Source organism: Carcharodon carcharias, chromosome 28 (assembly GCF_017639515.1).
Source record: "Carcharodon carcharias isolate sCarCar2 chromosome 28, sCarCar2.pri, whole genome shotgun sequence".
Classification (NCBI taxonomy): Eukaryota; Metazoa; Chordata; class Chondrichthyes; order Lamniformes; family Lamnidae; genus Carcharodon; species Carcharodon carcharias.
Window position 1 is genome coordinate 35,789,902 of NC_054494.1, and position 21,885 is coordinate 35,811,786.

The following is a 21,885-nucleotide window of genomic DNA, read 5'->3' on the forward strand; positions in this document are numbered from 1 at the left end:
TGGGAGGTGAACTGGTGGCATTTAAGTGAGCCCCAACTTTAAACGATTCTGGGCATGAAAATTAAGCCATGTATTCCACTCCCCTGCCCACCGACAACATTCCTGTGTTCAAATTCAGGTAATTTTTCTCCAGTCATTCTCCAATTTCAAACATAAAATCTTCAATTGCACAGAATCCCAAGTACTGATAAATACACTAGCAGTGCAGGAAGCCGCCTTGAGGGAAGTTACCACCTGCTGGCACCTCACAAAGTAATTTAAGCCCAGGAGCAGGTGATTCAGCCCAAGAGCTCACATAGACAAAAGAAAACAATGCAGGAAATCAGAAACAGCACCATGTTGGAAACAGGTAAGGTAGCATCTGTGGAGAGAGAGGAAAAGAGTCAACGCAAGAAATAGAAGATCATCATTTCGGCCCTCAAGCCTGTTCTGTGATTCATTATGATCACGATGTATCTTCTCCCTAATTATGATCACGATGTATCTTCTCCCTAATTATGATCACGATGTATCTTCTCCCTAATTGCACTTTGCCAGCCCCTCCACCTATGCTTCAATTCTGAGACACCAAAAATCTGTCTATTCGAGCCTTCAGTTATACTCAGCGATGGAACATCCACAACCCTCAGGTAGAGAATCCCAATGATTCTCGCACACTTCCTGAATAAGGTCTTAACTTTCTTCGGTCACTGACTTTTCATCAGAATGGCGGAAGATCATCGACCTGAAAAGTCAATGTTTGTATGTGCCACACAAGGGCTCCTGCTCCAGACCGTCCCCTTCGAAAAAGTATGGTGCCGTGGCTGATGGGGCCATTCCATCGTACAAAATAACTTGCGCGCTCCAGGAATTATGGCATTTTATAAGCGTCTATGAACGTTTTCAATAAGACAAAACCAGTTTCCACTCAAGTAAGCAACGAACTGCTGCCCACTGTCCAGTCCTAACTGGCATCCTTAGGTAAAGAGAGCACAAGGATGGAAGGCCACAACTCTCAACACAGACAACATGAAAGCCTTCCATTTTCACTCTTCGAACTGAAAGGGAAAGCTCCTAATCTCTGTTTACCTTCCTCTCACATTTGTCCGTTACTGCCAATTCCAAAGAACTAACAGCAAGGTCACTTCACTCATCCTGCATCGGTACAAATATGAAGGCTTACACCCGCCTTTTTCTTCAATAAACAACACGTTTAAATAGTAAAATTCACACCAGTGGCTGTTACGCTACAGCCTTGTGTTTCATCAGTTGAGCATTGCCGAAAAGGGAACTGATCGATGTAGGTATAGATATCAACCAACTTGGAATTTATACAGCACCCTTACCTTAATGAAACACTCAAATCTGCTTCACGTGACCATCAAACAGAACTAAACATCGAGCCCCTAAGGAGATATTGGATAGGTTAACTTCAAAGAGGTTTTAAGATACTTCTCAAAAAGAAAAGGCAGAGAAGTTTAAAAAATTCCAAAGCCTAGGCAGCTAACAGCACGGCCACCAATGGTAGAGTTATAGAAATTGGGGGTGCTTAAGAGGCCAGAATTGGAGCTAAGGGGGAGTTGGTGAGCAAGATGGTGCAGAGAGGAATAAATTGCGCTTGACTTCCACTATCCCCACACTCACCTCTCCAGGAGGTTCCCGGTTTGCTGGGCCCTTTCACCTGCGTGACAAATTAAGCACATCAGTGCACTATTATAAAACACATATTCCTGTGTAAATAAACTGCAACTCAAACAGTGAAAATAAATTAACAGTTTATTTAATTTTAACTTCTTTTATATAAAGTGCACTGGGGTGTAGGATTGAGCACCATGCTCCTGCAAAATCCAACTGAAAAATACCACTATGCTCATTTTGAGGTGTTGGCTGGCAGTTCTTAATGGGAGGAGAGGCCTATATGTGTCTTCAGGTATTCATACAGTACGTAGCTGATGCAGACGGATGGAATGGCTTTGAGCAAGTTTGCGGTAAATCCACAGTAGAACCCGAGAAAGCCATCCTTAGCCAAAATATTCCAGAAGTATTCCCTCATCCTTGGCCTTCTCATTCCCTTTGCGATGACTAAATACAAATAAAAACTAACAGATCAGTGTATGTGAACAAACAATCATTTCTGAACAAACACAAGCTAAACTTCCAGCTCTATTCGAGTGGCAAATGAGTTTTTTTGCTTTGGCAAATAACATTCACTGTTCAGTATATATATAAGTTACCCATTTGTGCTCGTGTATAAGGCAATCATGAAGAGTGGAACTAGGAATCCTTAGTTGTCAGCCAGGGTTTAGTTGGTAGTACCATCAAATTTAACAGGAGGAGTAGGCTATTCAGCTCTTGATGCCTGCACAATTATTCAATAAGATGATGGCTAATTACCCAACTCCACTTTCACACTCCATCCAGCATCACTCAATCTATCAATCTCTGTCTCGAATATACTCATTGATTGGGGGCCCACAGCTCTCAGGGGCAGGGAATTCCAACTCTCAAGAGTGAAGAAATTTCTCAGTCTTAAATGGCTGACCTCTAATCCTGGGACTGTGACAATCTTCCCACCACACCCTGTACCCCTCCACCCCCCGAAACACCAGAGCATCTACCTCTTCAAGCCCTTTCAGAGTTTCTGCTTTAATTAGATTACACCTTATTCTTCTAAATTCAAAGGAACATGGGCCTACTCTATACAATCTTTTCTCCTAGGACAATCCTCTTATTCTAAGAATCAGTCTAGTAAATATTTATTGCACTCTCTTTAAAGGTAATTCAATCCTTCCTTGGGCAAGGAGACCTAAACTGTACATAATACTCCAGGTGTGGTTTCAAAACCCTAAATATCTCAGTAAAGAGTTTTTTTTCTCTCACACTCCTATCTCTTCACAATAAAGCCTTACATAAGCTTCCTCATTGTTTACTGGACTTGCATGTTTATCTGTGGATGAGGGCATTCCAATCTCTCTGAATACCAACATTTCCCAGCCTCACCAGTTAAATATTCTGCTTGTCTATTTTTCCTACCAGCCTCACATTTTTGCACGTTAAATTCCTGCCCACTCATTTAACCTGTCTAGATAATTTTGTAGCCTGTGTGCTCATCACCACTTAATTTATCACCTAGCTTTGTATAGTCAGTAAACTTGGATGCATTACACTGCTTCTCCTCATGAGTCAATGTAGATTGTAAATTGTTGATCCAAAAGTGATCAGTGATTCCTTGTTTTCTGTCAGTCAACCAATCCTTAATCCATGCTAATTTTACCCAAAATCCTAAGAACTCTAATTATGTAATCCTCTTGTGTGGCTTAAAATCCAAATACATCACATCCGCTGGTTCCACTGTTATTTACACTGCTGGTTACAACCTCAAAAAAAAACATTTGTCAAACACTTTCCTTTTCATAAAATCCTTGTTGACTCTGCCTAATGATTTAAATGCCATTACCACATCCCTAATAATAGATTCTAACATTTCCCGACCACTAATGACAGGCTAACTTCGTTCCCAGTTTTCTTCCTCCTGTTTTCTTAAAGAGTGTGGTTATGTTTGCTACTTTCCAACCTAGGCAATTCTGGAGGATCAAAGCCAACATATCCACTACCTTAGTCGCTACCTCTTCGAATGCTCAGATGCAGGCCATGAACTCCAGGAGGATTTGCTTACTTTTAACTTCTCCATTTCCTTTACTAATTCCTTCAAATTCCTCATTCCCATTGGACCCCAAGTTCACCACTACTGAAATGTTTGTATCTAAACGTGAAGACAGATACAAAGGGTCTGATTTTAAACTGAGGAGGTGGATTGGTTTTGAGTGAGTTAAAATCTCTAAAGTATTTAATGTTCCTCTCACTTCCTATTCCCAATTATCGCCACACTTCCTACTTCACAACACTGACTACATTTCAAAAAATGTAGTCATTTGGGCATGGTGTTTGGAACATTCTGAAGTCACCAAAACATGCTTTATAAAGACAAGTCTTTTTGCTCAGTACTGAATGCCAAATCAACAGCTGCTCTATTTTCTGAGAACCTCTGTTCTCTGCTACACTCACCTTCTGCCTGCATGCGAGTGTGCATTAGCATCAGTGGGTAACTGGCCAATTGGCCAAATATATTCGAAGTGGTGGCACTGCCCACCACCAGCAACATGTTGGGCCTCTCGTTCTCCGTTGTGTATCTCTGTACCCACAAGTTCTTCAGGGTCTGTCAGAACAAAATTAGGACTCTCAAACAAACAGCAATAATGGACTTAGAAGGCAAATCGCACAAAGACTACTAAGAATACACATCATAGAAATCAGTGCGCTAGTAAAGATGGAAATTAGAAGTTTTATCGAGGGATTTAATCTAATTACAGGTGATCTGTTCAAGTGTTATTGTGCTTACATTTATATAGCACCTTTCAGAAAGTAAAATATCCCAAGGCACTTCACATGAACATTAGACAAAAACTGACACCTAGCCACATAAGGAGATATGATTGGTGACCAAAAGTTTGATCAATGAGGTAGGCTCGAAGAGTGTCTTAAAAGGAGAGTCCTGGTCTTGCTGCTTCAACTACTTTGCTATGTGAGGCATGAACAGCAAACTAACAACACTAAAACAGACTTGGTCACTTATCTCATTGCATTCTTGAAAATTCACTGCTCTATTTCCCAACTCACAGCAGTCACTACACTTTACCAAGTACTTAATTGACTGCACAGAGGGGGTGTTCTGAAAGGTACCATTTTAATCCAAGTTCATTCTCTTTCCCCGCCCCCCCCACCCCTCCCAACACTCTAATGCTGCTCATGACATTTCTAATTTGAAGGCACTTTAATGCAAGTACAAGTTGTTAGCATTCTCTTCTGCACCTGCCCAAACAAACACCAACCTCATACACAGCCAAGTCAATACCAGCATAGGGGATGATTCCTAGGATATTTGGGACATAGCCCCTGTAGAAGGTGGAAACTCCTTCATACTTGAATATATTGCTGACATGGCTGTAGAGTTCTCGAGGTTCCCCTGTTTTCCGCAACATCATTCTTGTTTTCAGCATCTAATAAAAGCAAAACCAATTGCAGAGTCATTAATCCCAATGATCCACATTTAATAACATTTCAGAGTTTAGCACTAAATTAAAGGGTGCAAGAGTATCGCTACTTCCTAGTCGTCAACTCTCATACTCCAATTAAAGTCTATGCTCCAGGTAGAGTCTTCAAAAGGCATACCAATTATTCAAGGTTATATTCAAGTAATTTATTCACTATCTTGCAATTGTAACTGAGATCCCTTGTGGGTGTGGCCTCTAATTGATGCCTTCCCATTGCTCTGAGTGCTGAATTAATTTGGTCTGGCACCAACCGACCTACTGCATGTTAATCTGTCCAAAATATGCACAAGTATACAAATTACTAAAAAGGTAGTTGACAGGAACGGCTAATAGGATATTGGCCGTTATTGCAAGGGAACTGAAATACCAAAGTAGTTATATTGGTTTATATAAAAAGCCCTCATTAAGACTCCATTTTGGTCAGACTGCATTTAGAGTACACTGCAGAGTTTATTTCTGATGCTGCACCTCCTTATACTGGCCTTTGAAAGAGTGCAGGACAGATCCAATAGCATGATATTACAGCTAAAATGACAGGTCTCACATTTTAGGCTTATATTCCCTTGAGTGTAGAAGATTATGAGGTGATACAATTGAGGTATCTTAAGATGATTGAAGGATTTGATAGGGTCGAGAGAGAGAAACTATTTCCTCTGGGTGAGACCGGAACAAGGGCATGTATAACCTTAAAATTATGGCTAAGGGTGATGTCAGGAAGCACTTCTCCACAGAGGAGTGGAAATCTGGAACACTCCCCCAAAAAGTTGTGAAGGCTAGAGGCTAATTGAAAATATCAAGAGAGATTGATTTTTTTAGGCCAGCGTATTAAGGGTTACAGTGAGGAGGGGATAGGCAAATGGAGTTAGGGTACATATCAGTCATGATCTAACTGAATGGCAGAACTGGCTCAAAGGGCTAAATGGTCTCGTCCATTCCTTTGCGTGCGTATTTATTCATGAGATTTCTCATACAGGCATTAACCCATTTAAAAAAAGGCTCAACACCTCTACTGAAGCACAGAAAGGAACTCAAGGGTGTTTTTCAAATCTTTCATGGGAGACGGGCGTTGTTGGCAAAACCAGCATTCATTACTCATCCCAAATTGCCTTCGAGAAGATGGTGGTGAGCCGCTGCCTTGAAACTGCTGTTGCACATCTGGTGTGGGTACACACAGTGCAGTTAGGAAGGGAATTCCAAGATTTTAACCCAATGACAGTGAAGGAACAGCAATATAACTCCAAGTCAGGATGGTGTGGGGCTCGGAGGGATATTCCATTAGCATCTCAGCCTACATGCGTGGATCTTAACAGCCTCCTTTTGTTCAGCTCAAAGCATCAACTCAGATGCAATATCTGTTCACCTTTCTCTGTGGACAGTTTAAACTTGACCCAAATATTAATGACAGTGACATTAAGCAACCATCAGCAGTGAGCAGTGCTATACATTTGTGGTCAAGTTAAGTTGAGATTGCTTTCAATTACAAAGAGGTAATTAAGAAATTGAACCCAAGTTTAAGCATTAAATAATATTCCTCATGGTAGGAACTCAAATTAATTTGCAATTAGACATAGCAGTAGAGTAAGTAGATTTATGTCATGAATCCTTTTTATTTAGGGGAGGTGGTGGCGTAGTGGTATTGTCACTGGACTGGTATTCTAGAGGCCCAGGGTTTAAATCCCACTATGGCAGGTGGTGAAATTCAAATTTAATAAAAATCTAGAATTGAAATCTGATGATGACCATGAAACCATTGCTGATTGTCATAAAAACCTATCTGGTTCACTAATGTCCTTTCAGGAAGGAAATCTGCTGCCCTTACCTGGTCTGGCCTACATGTGACTCCAGACTGGTTCTTAAAATGCCCTCTGAACAAGAGTAATTAGGGATAGGCAATAAATGCTGACAGTGATGGCCACATTCCCATGAACAAATAAATGTGGATTTGTGTGTACACACAGAGGTACTTATTTACTTTTATTCATGGGATGTGGGCATCGTTGGTTAGGTCAGCATTTATTGCCCATCCCTAACTGCCCCTGAGAAGTGGTGGTGAGCTGCCTTCTTGAAACGCTGCAGTCCACGTGCTGTTAGTCACAATTAGGGAGTGATAGTTAGGGAGTGAGTTCCAGGATTTTGAGCCAGCAACAGTGAAGGAACAGCTGATATATTTCCAAGTCAGGATGGTTGAGTAGCTTGGAAGGAACTTGCAGGTGGTGGTGTTCCCATGTGTCTGCTGCCCTTGTCCTTTCAGATGGCAGCGGTCATGGGCTTGGAAGATGCCATCTAAGGAGCCTTGGTGAGTTCCTATGCATCTTGCAGATGGTACACGCTGCTGTCACTGTGTGCCAATGGTGGAGAGAGTGAATGTTTATGGATTTGGTGCCAAACAAGTGAGCTGCTTTGTCCCGGATGGTGTTGAGCTTCGAGTGTTATTGGAGCTGTACTCATCCAGGTAAGGGGAGAGTATGCTTTCACATTCCTGACTTGTGCCTTGTAGGTGGTGAACAGGCTTTGGGCAGGCAGGAGTCAGCAGGATTCCTAGCCTCTGACCTGCTCTTGTAGCCACAGTATATGGCTGGTCCAGTTCAATTTCTGGTCAATGGTAACTCCAGGGTGTTGATGGTGGGAGATTCAGCAATGGTAATGCCATTGAATGTCAAAAGGCGATGGTTAGATTCTCCCTTGTTGGAGATGATCATTGCCTGGCACTTGTGTGGTGTGAATGTTACTTGCCACTTGTCAGCCCAAGCCTGGATATTGTCCAGGTCTTGCTGATTTTGGACATGGACTGCTTTAGAATTTCAGTCATCATGAATGGTGATGAACATTGTGCAAACACCAGTGAACATCCCCACTTCTGACCTTAAATGGAAAGAAGGTCATTAATAAAGCAGCTGAAGATGGTTGGGCCGAGGACATGACCCTGAGGAACTCCTGCAGTGATGTCCTGGAGCTGAGATGATTGACCTCCAACAACCACAACCATCTTCCTTTGTGCTAGGTATGACTTCAACCAGCAGAGAGTTTTCCCCAATTCCCATTGACTCCAATTTTGCTAGGGCTCTTTGATGCCACACTCAGTCAAATGCTGCCTTGATGTTAAGGAAAGTCATGCTCACCTCACCTCGGGTCCACATTTGAACCAAGGTAATGAGGTCAGGAGCTGAGTTATCCTGGCAGAGCTCAAACTGAGCAGGTTATTGCTAAGCAAGTGCCACTTGATAGCACTGTTGATAATCCCTTCCATCACTTTACTGATGTTCAAGAGTAGACTGATGGGGGGCCATAATTGGCCAGGTTGGGCTTGTCCTGCTTTTTGTGTACAGAACATACCTGGGCAATTTTCCACATAGTCGGGTAGATGCTAGTGTTGTAGCTATACTGGAACAGCTTGGCTAGGGATGCAGCAAGTTCTGGAGCACAAATTGCACAAGTGTTATTGCCGGAATATTCTCAGGATCCATAGACTTTGCAGTGTCCAGTGCCTTCAGCAGTTTTTTTAATATCACCTGGAGTGAACTAAACTGGCTGAAGACTGGCATCTGTGATGCTGGGGACCTCTGGAGGGGCCGAGATTGATCATCCACTCGGCACTTCTGGCTGAAGATCTTTGCGAATGCTTCAGCCTTACCTTGTGCACTGATGTGCTGGGCTCCCCCTTCATTGAGATTGGGGATATTTGTGGAGCCTCCTCCTCCAGTGAGTTGTTTAATTGTCCAACACCATTCATGACTGGATGTGGCAGGACTGCAGAGCTTAGATCTGACCGGTTGATTATGGAATCGCTTAATTCTGTCTATCACTTGCTGCTTATGCTGTTTGACATGCAAGTATTCCTGTGTTGTGGCTTCACCAGGTTGACACTCATTTTTAGGTATGTCTGGTGCTGCTCCTGACATGCCCTCCTGCACTGTTCATTGAACCAAGGTTGATCCTCTGGCTTGATGGTAATGGTAGAGTGGGGTCTATGCTAGGACATGAGGTCACAGATTGTGGTTGAGTACAATTCTGCTGCTGCTGATGGCCCACAGTGCCTCGTGGTTGCCCAGTCTTGAGTTGCTAGGTCTGTTTGAAAACTATAAGGTTTGGCACGGTGGTAGTGCCACACAACACGATGGAGGGTATCCTCAATGTGAAGATGGGACTTTGTCTCCACAAAAACTGTGCGGTGGTCACTCCTACTGATACGGTCATACACAGATGCATCTGGGGCAGGCAAGTTGGTGAGGATCAGGTCAAGTATGTTATTCCCTCTTGGCTCCCCTGCAGCTACGTCCTTTAGGACTTAGCCAGTTCAGGCAGCACTGGTGTTACCGAGCCACTTTTGGTGATGGACATTGAAGTCCCCCAATCAGAGTACATTCTGCGGCCTTGCCACCCTCAGTGCTTCCTCCAAGCAGTGTTCAACATGGAGGAGCACTGATTCATCAGCTGAGGGAGGGTGGTACATGGTAATCAGGTTTCCTTGCCCAGGATTGACCTGACGCCTTGAGGCTTCATGAGGACCAGAGTTGATGTTGATGACTTCCAGGGCAACTCCCTCCTGAGTGTGCCACCACCTCTGCTGGATCTGTCCTGCCAGGATAGTGGTGTCTGGGACATTATCTGTAAGGTATGATTCTGTGAGTATGACTATGTCAGGCTGTTGCGTGACTAGTCTATGAGGCAGCTCTCCCAATTTTGGCACAAGCCCCCAAATGTTAGTAAGGGGACTTTGCAGGGTCGCCAGGTTTGCCACTGTCGTTGACCATCCACCGTATTTCTGCAGTAACTAATTGGTCTGCTTGCATTTATTTGATGGCAGCTATTAAGGAGATGTTGGTTCTGTTGGAAACTTCAAAGTAATGGGGAGGGCTTCTTTTCAATTTTGTTTAAAGAAATAATGTTGCATCAACCCTTTCAGAATTAATACAAAGAATTGCCCCCACCCACTTGAGTCACTTAACATAATACAATTTTTTTCCATACCTCAACTGGGTAAGTGGCTGTTTGAGAGAATGCACCAGCCATTGACCCTGCAAGAAATCTCTCTTTAATTCCCAAATGTTCTGGTTCAACTGCTATTACAGTCTTCAGCTGCGAACACATTTCAGAAATAAATTAGCAACCACGAGGAAAACTTGGTTCTGAAACCTAATTTGCCATTTGTTACTTCTCAAAGCAGCATGTAAAAAAAAAGCTCGCTCCATCTATCAAAACTACTTCAACCAGACTTGTTATTAAATACTGGACGGCTCCCCAACTCTTAATAAAACTAAGTTCATCCTCTTGTTTCTCCTAGTGACGCATAGCTGATACTTGGACTTTGTGCTTTAACATTTTTGTTCTAAAAGATTGGTTTCTTTCCATTTGTTACTTTAATGGGAAGTAGCAGTATTAATATTTCAAAAATAGACCTTTTTAAAGTTGTTTTACGCGGTCTGGCAACCTGTATCCTAACATTTCTCCCTGCAACCGTCCCCTAACTCTGAAATGCCAGAACGTGCCAATCGAGTTTGTGAACTGACAGCCCTTTCTAAATACTTCACACCCCAGCCTTTGGCTGGAGGGCAGTTCATCAAGGAAATAACCAACTCCCATCCTTTGTATACTTTGAAGATACTGCAACCGTTACAAATGATATTCAAGCCAGATGAAAGTGTGTCACCTGGATATGGCACTTTTAAAATGGTACTGAGGTGTAATACCTGCACCAGGTGCAAAATCTTACTGCACCCATGGATCTCCCCAAGCTCCTAATAAAGTCAGATGATAGCGATCCATAATGACCAAAACATTGTACTATACCACAGATCACGCATTGTTTAGTTGCTAAATAGATGTTTGACCGGCACAGTTCCTTCAAAGCCACTAACTTCTGCTCAGTAGAGAGCACTTCCCAGCAATGCTCCTAATATTTTTTTTTCAATGTGGAGGCCATTTATTTAATAATGCAGTCTTGCAAAAAATTTCAAGGGGCCGACTTTCAAATTGCTGCACAGCTTTAGTGGGAACATTGCTTCTCAGGTCAGCATATAATTGTTGGGGAGATGGTGGCATAGTGGTAATATCACTGCTAATATCCTGGGGACAGGGGTTCAAATCCCAATGTGGCAGCTGGTGGAATTTGAATTCAATTGATTAACAAAATCTGGAATTGAAAGCTAGCCTCAGTAATGGTGACTGTGGAACTATTGTCATAAAAACCCATCTGGTTCACTAATGTCCTTTAGGGAAGGGATGTTTAATTGACTGCCACTCCTCTTCAAGAAATGCCTACCTTGAAGAAGTTTTGTTCCTCTCTGCGCCTATCACTGCTTGCTTGTCCCTACAACCACACCACCACCCCCCCCCCCACCCCACCCCCCCACCTTAAACCAGCTTATATTTCACCCCTCTCCCTATATTCACTCAGTTCTGTGGAAGGGTCATAAGGAATCGAAATGTCAACTCTTTTCTTCTCCGCCGATGCTGCCAGACCTGCTGAGTTTTTCCAGGTAATTCTGTTTTTGTTTTGGATTTCCAGCATCCACAGTTTTTTGTTTTTAATCTGCCATCCTTATCTGGCCTACATGTGACTCCAGATCCACAGCAATGTGGTTGACTCTTAACTGCTCTCAAGGGTGATTAGGGATGTGTAACAAATGTTGGCCTTGTCAGTGACACCCACATTGCATGAGTAAATAAATAATTGCCATATGGTCAAAAGTGCCACAGGTTCAAAAGTGCTCATTGGTTTCTGGATCCATTCAAGGTGCATCCAGCGTTTTATTATTTTACAGTTGCAACAAACTGCAGCACCAAGACAAAGCTAGAATTCATTATCATACATACCTCCTCATAGGCCATGAATTTGAATGCCAGCTCAGGCCCAATTTTGAGAATATTAGTTAGATTCCCTCTCCACATTGAACTTACACCTCCCTCCACAATCATTGATTTGATGCCACCAGAAATCTTCAATTTATTATCTCGCGAAGAATAAACCTGGAGAAAACAGCACCAAAAAAAACTATTCTGATTACAGGTTAATTAGCTAATGCTGACTAAGAGCTGAAATAGTCACTTCCACCACCAGCTGCTAGTTACCGATGTACCAGTGTAGAAGAATGAATATAGGCAAACATTGGACGAAGCACTAAATTTATACAATGCTAATATTTCATTTTTGTATTAACCTGGCAAAAGATTTCAAATTTCATGATGCCAGCTCATTTGATACAGTACAATTTATGTCTGTATGTAAAACATTACATCAATTATCTGCTCAATACCCTGTTTGTTTCAAATAAACACAAGCCACCGAATGATATTGTATGAGAGGTTATAACAAGGAATGAACAGGCTGGGGCTCCTTTCTTCAGGAAAAAGACAACCCAGTAAAGGTCTTGAAAACGTTGAAGAGGTTCATTACAGTGGATCCAAGGTGTAAAACTTAGAAATGCCCAGCACAGCGACCATCGAGCCTGTGTCCTGCTCTTGGAGAGAGTTGTCCCGTTAGACCCACTGCCTTGCTCTTTCCCCATGTGACCAAACTGACAGCAGGGTTGTGATATTTAGCACTACTGTGTGAATTTGGGTAACTGTCACCCTTTACTACATGCTCCAACCAGATATCAGTAGATTACTTGTTAATTTCAGCCTCCAGGACACAGGAAGCCAAGATAAAATGCCACCTTCACTTCGTCTAATTACTGAAGGGACTGTGGAAAATGGGATTGAAATGGGTGGTCAAAACAGGCTCACTGGGCTGACTGTTTGCTTTCTGTGCCCTTAAAACTCAAAAGGTAACTTGTTTCTATCCACATATATCCTCAATATCCACATCCTGACTAGCACACTCAGGAATCTTAAACCAGACGCTCCAGCATCTTGAATTTGGTGATAGTTCCTTCCTGAGAGTAGTCGCCTAGCCAAGATATATTTTCCCTTTTTCATTCATTATTTTCAGGCTGGAGGGGCAAAATCATAGGTAACTAACGCTCCTTTTCATAGAATGATACAAGACAAAATGAGACCATTTGGCCCATCAAACCTCTGTTGGGATGACAGAAACCAACCCCCTTAAAATCAACACAGCTGCATTTTCATAAGCCTGCAATACCATTCCCTTATGATAAGGCAGCAAACATCTGAAGAGACACTCGCACCCCTCCCAATGCTGAACTCCTATAATATTAGTGCAGTTCATGGTGAACAGTGAGGTCAACTTTTGGGGTGTACCGAAAGCATGGTTATAGCAAAGTAACTCCAAGTTAGAAGCAAAAAAAGCCGATTGATCATTTGGAAAGCATGAATGGCAAGTTTCAAAATTACAAGCATAATGACAATAAACAACCCTACCTGCATCAGCACCCTTAGTCGGTCAAATGGAGCAGTCACTGTTCGTGAGACACCACCAGCTGTGCCTCCTGCAATCAGATGGCCCCACCACTTCTCTGGTTCCTCGTTCTCCAAGAATTCCTCACAATTGGTTATGTCATCATTGATAGAAAAGATCTGCAGGGTGGGGCAGGGCAGAAAAATAGGGAAGGGAATCATCAAGATGGAAAATGAATTTTTTGAATAAACTTTGTTGCACTTCCACAGCTCTTGCAGTTTAAAAAAAGAGTTAGTAAAAATTGCTAAATGTTAAATGTAAAATGTACACTGTGGTGCAAAACTTCCAGAATAACTTCAACTTGCATTCTTGAGCATGTCACTGAACTCACATCACTTTCCAGGGCTGGAGGAAACTAACAGCGTTAACAACAGCAAGGGTGCAAAAGGCAGCAACTTGCCTACACACAAACCTCATCCAACTTATAGATCTTCTTGTAATCTTCCTTGCTTGCAGCTCTGTGATATTTCAGCAGACAATAATCCTAGGAATAACTCCTTTTTCTAACTAATCTCAAATGATTTTCATTTTCAGAGTGTGAGCACTTCAGCTGTTTTAAGGTCACATTTTTATACCACATTTGAACTTTAGAGCCCATTATTAGCTAACCCTGCATAAAGCAGGCATCAGTGAGTATAAAGGGTACTTCGCTGCCTGCAAAGCACTTTGAAATGTCACCAAGAGACTAACTGCAGTATAAATGCAGTCTTTCCAAAGTGGCATATGCATTTATCAAGGGCTGCAATCACTCACTGTTTAACCTGAGGATTCATTTTGGATACTCTACATACACTGTTGAATCGCCAGATGTCAATCATAGTTCGCATGTTATCCTCCACTCTCATTATGTAGTTCTTCCGCCACTCATTCCAGTCCATGTCCATATAATCATTCTCGTCCAAGCTGATTAATTGCAATAGAAAGAGCAGTATTGGGTTTCTTGACATCTTCTGTATTGTTTTTGTAAATACATAAATTGACACACTGAACATTAAAACATTTTACATAATGGCACAGTCAGTTCACTAGTTTGTGCTTTTCCAGTGTAAAGATCCTATGACACTGACCAAAGTGTGCAGGGAATTCTCCCTGGGTCCTGACCAGCATGCGCCCCCAACCAATACCAAGAACAGTGAGTTGAACTGGTCATTTATCTCACTGCTGTGCACAAATTTGCAGCCACGCTTGCCTGCATTACTTTATTAGAGTGACCACTGCTGCGCACGAGGGCAGTTGCTAATGTAGTGTATTAGCTGTGAAACAATTTGGAACATCCTGAAGATCTCCAAGACTCCACCCAAGGAGAACTACTTTGCCTCCAGAACCGAGATTCAAATCCACCTCACATCTTTGATGGTTTTATGATCCCATGAAGTGAAACTGGGTCGTCTCAACCCAGTACCAAAATGGAGGTTGGCCAGCAACTTTCATTGAAAGAGTGACTTAAATAACAGAACGTGGCAAGTCACTTAAGAGCATTATTAATACAAATCTGATATCAAAGCCACACAAGGAGATTTCAGGACATATGACCAGAAGCTTGGTGGATGCCTTAAAGGAGGAAACAGGTTGACAGGCAGATGGTTTATATGGAGGGACTTCCAGAGCTCGGGTTGTAGGAAGATGAAAGCACGGCTTCCAATGGTGCAACAATTAACACAGCGGATGTGCCAGAATTGAAGGGGAACTGAGTTTCCAAAGGTGTGGAGGGCTAGGGGTGGCTACAGAGATAGGAAAGGGCAAGACTATGATGGATTTCAAAACAAAGATGAGGATTTTGAAATTGTGCTGTTGTCAGACCAGTCTTCAGCATGAATCAGGAAGCAGAGGGGTGGATGGGTGAACAAGACTTGGTGCGAGTCAAGTTATAGGCAGGAGAGTTTTAGACAAACACAAGTTCACAAAGGATGGAAGACAGACAGTAATAAACCATTTCTAATTCAGGTTTTCCTTCCTGAGAGAGGGAAATGCAATTACTGAACACCACTTATTCTCCACACATTAATGCAGATCAGTGGCAAACACTTACTGAAGTTCAGCCATCCATTAATTCATAAATTTATACTTCATGTAGTATTATAAAAAATGATCAATTCAGTGGGGCATTTAGTGTTACCATTTAGGCAATACACCAAATATTGCTACAATCTTGGAATGAAAATCTAACAGTTACATTCATAGTATTACTTTGGATAAATGGCACAAATGGGCCTTTCAGCCCAACAAGTCCATGCCAGCGTTTATCCTTGACTCAAGCCTCCCCCCGTCTCATCTAAGCCTGCCATTGTAACCATCTATTCCTTTCTCCTTCATATGCTTATCCAACTTCCCTTCAAATGCATCTATTCTATTTGCTTCAACCGGTCCCTGTGATAGTGAGTGCCACCTTCTCACCACCTTTTGGGTAAGGAAGTTTCTTCCAGATTCCCTATTTAATTTCTTGGTGGCTATTTTATATTGATGACCTCCAGTTATGCTTTTCAGCAAGTGGAAACATTCTTTCTGTAAGCACTTCGCTCGATTTAACTATTCCCAAAATAGTCAAAGTTTCCTCAAAACAAGATAACTTTTGGGTACAAAATGCCATTTCCAGTAACCTTTTAAAATATTGGATAATTTCCATGTTCTTCTGAAGTAAGCCAATAATATGTATTGTAAAACTCTAGGAAAAACTCAATGTGAATTCTTCATATGTGTCTACTAATGTTTTAAGCTGGAAGCTTGGAGCTTTTCTCTGCCCCTCATTCTTAACTTCACTTAACAGGATCTTTTCCAGGTTCCTGTACTTCCTTCGTCTAGAAGGTCTGCTTGGGACTTTCTCCTGTTCTACTCCCCTGTATTCCTGGGGACTTTCTTCTTTAGCTTGGAACTCTCTATCTGAGCCTTGTAGGCTGCCTCTGCCTGGCAGCTGCCTTCAACATTGAAATCAAAAACTGCCATTTCTAATTTCTTGTGTGTGTCTGTGGAAGGCACCTGCCTGTCTGGACCCCTGTTGCTAGGCAACAGCATAGTTTTTCTACTCTTGTGTTTGCTTAGCTTCTCTCACAGTCATAAACTCTCATTAGAAATGCAGGCACCTTTCAAAGTGAAACTAAAACTCAACTTGACTTTTTCTTAACACACAGATACAGAAATACAAATCAAACTTAAACATTAAACCTAAAACTCATTCCTAACACCCACAAATACCAATATAACTTAAACTATCTCTATTTCCTAACAAAAGTAAGCCACCTTCTTAAACCACTGCAGTTCATCTATTGCAGGTACACCCACAGTGCTATTTGAGAGAGGTAGTTCTAGGATTTTTATCCAGCAACAATGAAGGAACGGCGATATAGTTCCAAGTCAGGATGGCATGTGGCTTGGAAGGGAACTTTTAGGTGGTGGTGTCTGTTAGGAAGGTGGTGACGAAGGAGTTTTGGTGAGTTTGATCAGTACATCTTGCAGATGGTGCACACTGCATTCACTATGTGTCATCAGTGGATAGAGTGAACGTCTAAGATGGTGGATGGGGTCCAATCAAGCAAACTGCTTTGTCTTGGATGGTGTGGAACTTCTTGAATGTTGTTAGAGCCACTCTCATCCAGGCAAGTGGGGAATATTCCATCACACTCTTGACTTGAATAATTAATAGGGTGACTTCCTGATTTCTTGAGGTCTCTTATTATGATACAACTTTGGAAAAATTATGCTACAGAATAAAAGCTGGTCAAGTCAAGTAATGGAGTCTACAATCTAGGACCCTGTTAAAAATGTCAGGTGCTGTGATGGGGTCTTAAATGGGCGGCTTTGAACTTTGTGCAATTAGGATTTATTTTAATAAACATTTCTTGCATAATTTCAATTGACTTACTGTTGAAGAATTTTCTTTGCATGATAAAGATTAAGACTGACATGCAGCCTTCCCATGAGATGCATAATCCTCCACCTGCTTATATTGCCTACAAACATACATATATTAACACAAAATCAAAATACTACAGATGCTGGAAATCAGAAATAAAGACAGAAAATGCTGCAAACGCTCAGGTGTTTTTCTCCAGATGTTGCCTGACCTGTGTATTTCCAGCATTTTCTGCTTCTAATTCACATTAGTTCAACTGTATTGAGAGAAAAAAAAACAAAGCAAACTGCTGCCAGATGCTGGATAGCCAAATGAGAAACAGAAAATGGTGAAAATATTGAGGTCAGGCAACCTCTGTGGCAAGAAAAACAGTTAACATTTCAGGTGGTGACCTTTCATCAGAACTTAAAACTTGTTTGAGGGGTTGTAGCAAGAGGGGAAATGGCACAATCTAAGTGCACACAGTTAAGGTTGACAATGCAGCATTTATTACACCTACCTGGAGACATAAGAATCAACCACTGAATGTGGAACTGGAGCCACGTGTAAGACAGAAGGACACAGATTAACTAGTTTGGTGTTTTTCTATAACAACCTGGCAGGTCTCATGGTAATTTGCTGCTGGTTCACAAATCGGAAGATTTATGGAGTTCATTTGTACACTTGGTGCAATGTTCTCCAAAAGTCTTGCAAGAGACCTCTCCTACTCCCAACCACCCCCATAAATAATGATGGTTCTAGGATTCCAAAGAGAGTCAGCATCATGTGGTTTAACCCTGAGCCATATACAGAAACATCAAGAGTTCCCAATCCTACTTAACATCCATTCATAGTTGGACATTTCTACAAAATGACTGCATGCTTCCTGTGAACCTAGCCAAACAAAGCAACCGTCAGCAGTCAGTCACACTCCAGTAGCACAAAAGCACCTTTAGGTTAACACTGGACTCACCACTTCTGTTCTTTGAAACTTTTCCAAAGCCGAGCATTAGTTTCATGTTGTGCTTCATTAGGAATATCCGGAATGCTTCAAAGTCTCTACCTTCCAAACCGTCCTTTAAAGTCATTTTATTTGGAAAAAGAAATTTAAAAATAATTTTAATTTGCTCAACTCAATTCATTTCTTCTGGGAGTAAGGAGAAGGGTGAGGAGAGAGACACAGCTAGAAAAGAGAGGGGGGGGCAACATGCATTCCAGTTAGAGATGGAGTTACACCAGGGTGCCTGAGGTGGTGAAGGAAAGTGTGCTAACAAAGTACACCATCCTGTCCTCAGTTTTACTCTTGACATAACAATGTATAATAACATCTTTATATTTTTATAATTGCAAACTTGCATCATTGTGCCCAGGAAATTAAACATTCTTTTTCTCAATTGAGGAAGATCAACTCTTTTTTTGGAGTTATTGCAACTGTTTTCATTTACACCAGTTGCAATAGGAACAGTTACAGCAAAGCAATTCCTACTAGTGATGCTAATAGGTGAGTGCTTTACTGTCGTAGGACATTTCCCCTGCTAATCAACTTAACAGGAAATTCCCTTCACCAATGCAAGCTTCACAACTTAGCTGCAGCTTCTCCACACTGAATCCAATACCCTGTTAACCAATCAGCATAAATTGAAGCACACTAGAGCTTGCCAGTCAGACTACATCTGGGGCACTACATGGTTGGTGAGAAGGTCCAGAGGAGAGCAACAAGGATGATTCCTAGTTTAAAGAATCACAGCTTCTCAGAGGATCAAGAACCTTAAATCTATGCACTTTGTAACAGCATATATTTAGAGATGACCCAGAGGTCTATGAAATAATTAAAGGGACTGTTAGAGTGGCTACTGATTGGTGGAGCAAGTTCAAGTTCATAGGTTATATAATAGATTATTCCAGTTTGACAGATTGAGGAATGAGGACATGAGTTTCAACTACACAAGGATAGTAATTGACTGGATGTTTGGTGGTGGTTCTTTTCCTAGAGAGAATTCAGTCAGTGTGATGGGTGCTGATTCTGCACTGACTTTAAAGAGGAGCTGGACTGCTTTTTGACTGGGGCAGAGATCCCATCAAATGGAAGGCAAGTGGCTTGGCCCATGAGATTTTCTGGACTTGCTTTCATTACCCAAAGAATACATTCTGTTCCTGGTTCTGGGAATCTCCTGCCTCCACCAGGAAATTATGGGGTAGAGAGAATGGTTGGTCACAATGTTCCAAGTCACCATGGTGTGGGGCAGGCTTGGTGAACCAGTTAGTCTTTCCCCAACCCTCCATTTCATTACGTTGCATATCACAGAGAGCAGTCTATGCACAACACAGGGCTAGCCATCAGTAAAGACATAAAAACGAACATTATTTCCCAAGAATATTCACGGCAGTAGAAGTCATCATAACTGCATCTTTAATCATGTACATAAACTACAGAAGTCCCAATCCCATATCATATTTAATTTTACAATATCAACTTCCAAAATGTAGTCACATTTAGAGAGCAATTTATAAATTTGGGCTCCCTTGGAAGCCTGGATGCTACTGTAGCCAATATCAGTTAGCACTTTTCAGTTTTAAATCAAGCAATGATGTTAAAATAGTGGGCACAGCCCTTATTAAACACACACTAATATCACCAATCTGTGTGAAGTTTTTGGGACTTTGATAAGAATTGGCATGGTATATAGGGAGAAACATTTCCAGGGGAAGACTAGGACAAGGGGACAGAACCTTAAACTGAAAGCCAGGCCATTCAGGAGAAAAGTTAGAAACCACTGTAAGCAAAGGGTGGTAGCAATATGCAAAAGAGTTGAAGCTAGCTCCATTAATCGCTTCACGAGGCAGATAGCTTTTATGCCCTTGGCTAGCAAAATCTAAGGGGTTAAGGCAGGTGGATGTCATGATACAGATCAGCCATGATCACATTAAATAATGGAACAGGCTTGAAGATTTGATTGGCCTCCTGCTCAGATCTTCAAGGCTAGAGTTTGTAACCAAAAATATAGACCGAATTCTTCACAGGTATAACTCATGCTTTGTCTTATAATATACTGACATTTTAAATAAGGTGGCTTCTTCACATTTAACAGCACTGTACCTTTGAAATTTTTTCCAATTCAAGCATTAATTCTTTAGCATCTATACGACCATCCCCGTGGACATTTAGCCTCTTGTAAAGATCTCCCCAAAGATCAAGTGTCGCTGATGGCTCACCCGAGGCACTTCGTTGGAAAATCTCTTTCATAAACAGGAACATTGCGAGGGCTCCTAAAACACAAGAGAGAAATTTCCAACACCCCACAGATTTTGAATAAAGCAATTAGCAGGTTCTACTTCATCTGATCCACACCCCTGTTAAGCAATAGGAAAGGCCGCTAATACTTGACTTTGAAAACTGAAACATATTCCTGTTAACTGAACAGCATACTAGTTCAGGTACACCACTGTACAACTTTCAGCTTCAATGTGTATGCAGTTTGCCTCAAACTCTCTCCCAGCGAGTTTCATCCGTTCTTGGAAAGCTCCCCAGACAACTGAATGTCAAAGTTAATTGTGGCTAATTGCATTTCAAAGGAGGGGCAAGGAAATAGCTATCATGCATCTGCTTCTGACCAATGGCAACTACATGAACATCCAGTGTGCAGAGGTCACTCTCCGTCAGCAACATGCTCACCTTTAGTTCAGGATGCAGGTTGAAAGTCCATGTGAATACAATGGGGACAGACGTTCTGGAGAAGCATCAGAGGTGCAGTCCTTTAAATGGGCTGTTTCAATGGAAGCCTTATCTGCCTACACAGGTGGACATTCAGAGCTACAAATAGGAAAATAGATGTTCATGGTGGTATCAAAAGGGATAGCAACACTTCATCCAAACTGCTGTTTTAATTTAATAGCATTAAATTACATGGCCCGAAAAAACACAAATTCCTTAACTATAAATACTGATTAATAAATGGCTGCACTAAGTTTCTGGCCAGTGGGCCGGAAGATGCCAGCGAACATATCACAGAAAATGTCTGAACGCCTGATATGCATGTGCCGCTTGCTTTACCTTGCCCATAAGTACAGTGGATGTACCTACTTGGACTGCAGCGGTTTAAGGTGATGTCTCACCAGAACCACTCAAGGATAATAAATGCTGGCCTTGTCAGTGATGCCCCACATCCCATCAAGAAATAGATAACCAATTACATTGGCAGCCAATGGTAACTAAAAGCCCTGTTATCTCGTGATAGAAAAAAAAACCTTGGAGAAACTGTGAAGTTTCCAATTATCAGGTAATCTTCTGGTAATGAAGCTATTCAGCATGCGTTAAAACCTGAGTTTAGCTGGGAGCGGCAAGAGATTTAAGGGATCCAGCAGCCTCACATCATTCGCTACCACATTTTAGTCATTAAAACATTGAAGATGGGTTAAAATAAAAGGTTGCATCAAGAATTAGCTGATTGATAAAAAGTCTGTCTGTGCTGGCAGATCAGGTGAGAAGTGATGGGGCAGGGTGGGAGCATAATGTAATATGATCACCAGGAAAACATCCAACCAGAGTTGACAACCCTACGTTAAATACAAGCCTTTTAATATATCAAGCAATAGATGTGCATAAATAAGTC

At 41.8% G+C, this 21,885-nt stretch overlaps 1 protein-coding gene across 2 annotated transcripts; it reads right to left on the bottom strand.

Moving 5' to 3' along the window:
* Nucleotides 1–1,808: 1,808 nt before the first annotated feature.
* LOC121270884 (calcium-binding mitochondrial carrier protein SCaMC-1-like) lies at nucleotides 1,809–21,081 on the bottom strand. 2 transcript variants are annotated; one of them, XM_041176447.1, is made up of 11 exons: nucleotides 20,949–21,081; nucleotides 20,373–20,542; nucleotides 18,249–18,351; nucleotides 17,306–17,393; nucleotides 14,241–14,352; nucleotides 13,413–13,568; nucleotides 11,904–12,056; nucleotides 10,059–10,166; nucleotides 4,869–5,036; nucleotides 4,045–4,195; nucleotides 1,809–2,061 (listed from the first exon to the last, which is right to left on the bottom strand). In XM_041176447.1, exons 2-11 carry the CDS (start codon nucleotides 20,529–20,531, stop codon nucleotides 1,877–1,879), a joined length of 1,383 nt encoding a protein of 460 aa, XP_041032381.1. In that variant the 5' UTR covers nucleotides 20,532–20,542; nucleotides 20,949–21,081; the 3' UTR covers nucleotides 1,809–1,876. The 2 variants fall into 2 exon arrangements, with proteins under 2 accessions (XP_041032381.1, XP_041032382.1); XM_041176448.1 differs by lacking the exon at nucleotides 4,045–4,195 and having other exon boundaries at nucleotides 1,877–2,061; nucleotides 4,960–5,036.
* Nucleotides 21,082–21,885: the final 804 nt, after the last annotated feature.

Bases quoted from the DNA above. Each gene is read 5' to 3' on its own strand.
- LOC121270884 (XM_041176447.1), bottom strand. From the start codon at position 20,531: ATGTTCCTGTTTATGAAAGAGATTTTCCAACGAAGTGCCTCGGGTGAG. The intron at 14,353-17,305 runs GTAAGTCAATTG...GCAATTAATCAG, and splicing joins GCAAAGAAAATTCTTCAACA to CTTGGACGAGAATGATTATA. The intron at 13,569-14,240 runs GTATGTAGAGTA...CCCACCCTGCAG, and splicing joins ACATCTGGCGATTCAACAGT to ATCTTTTCTATCAATGATGA.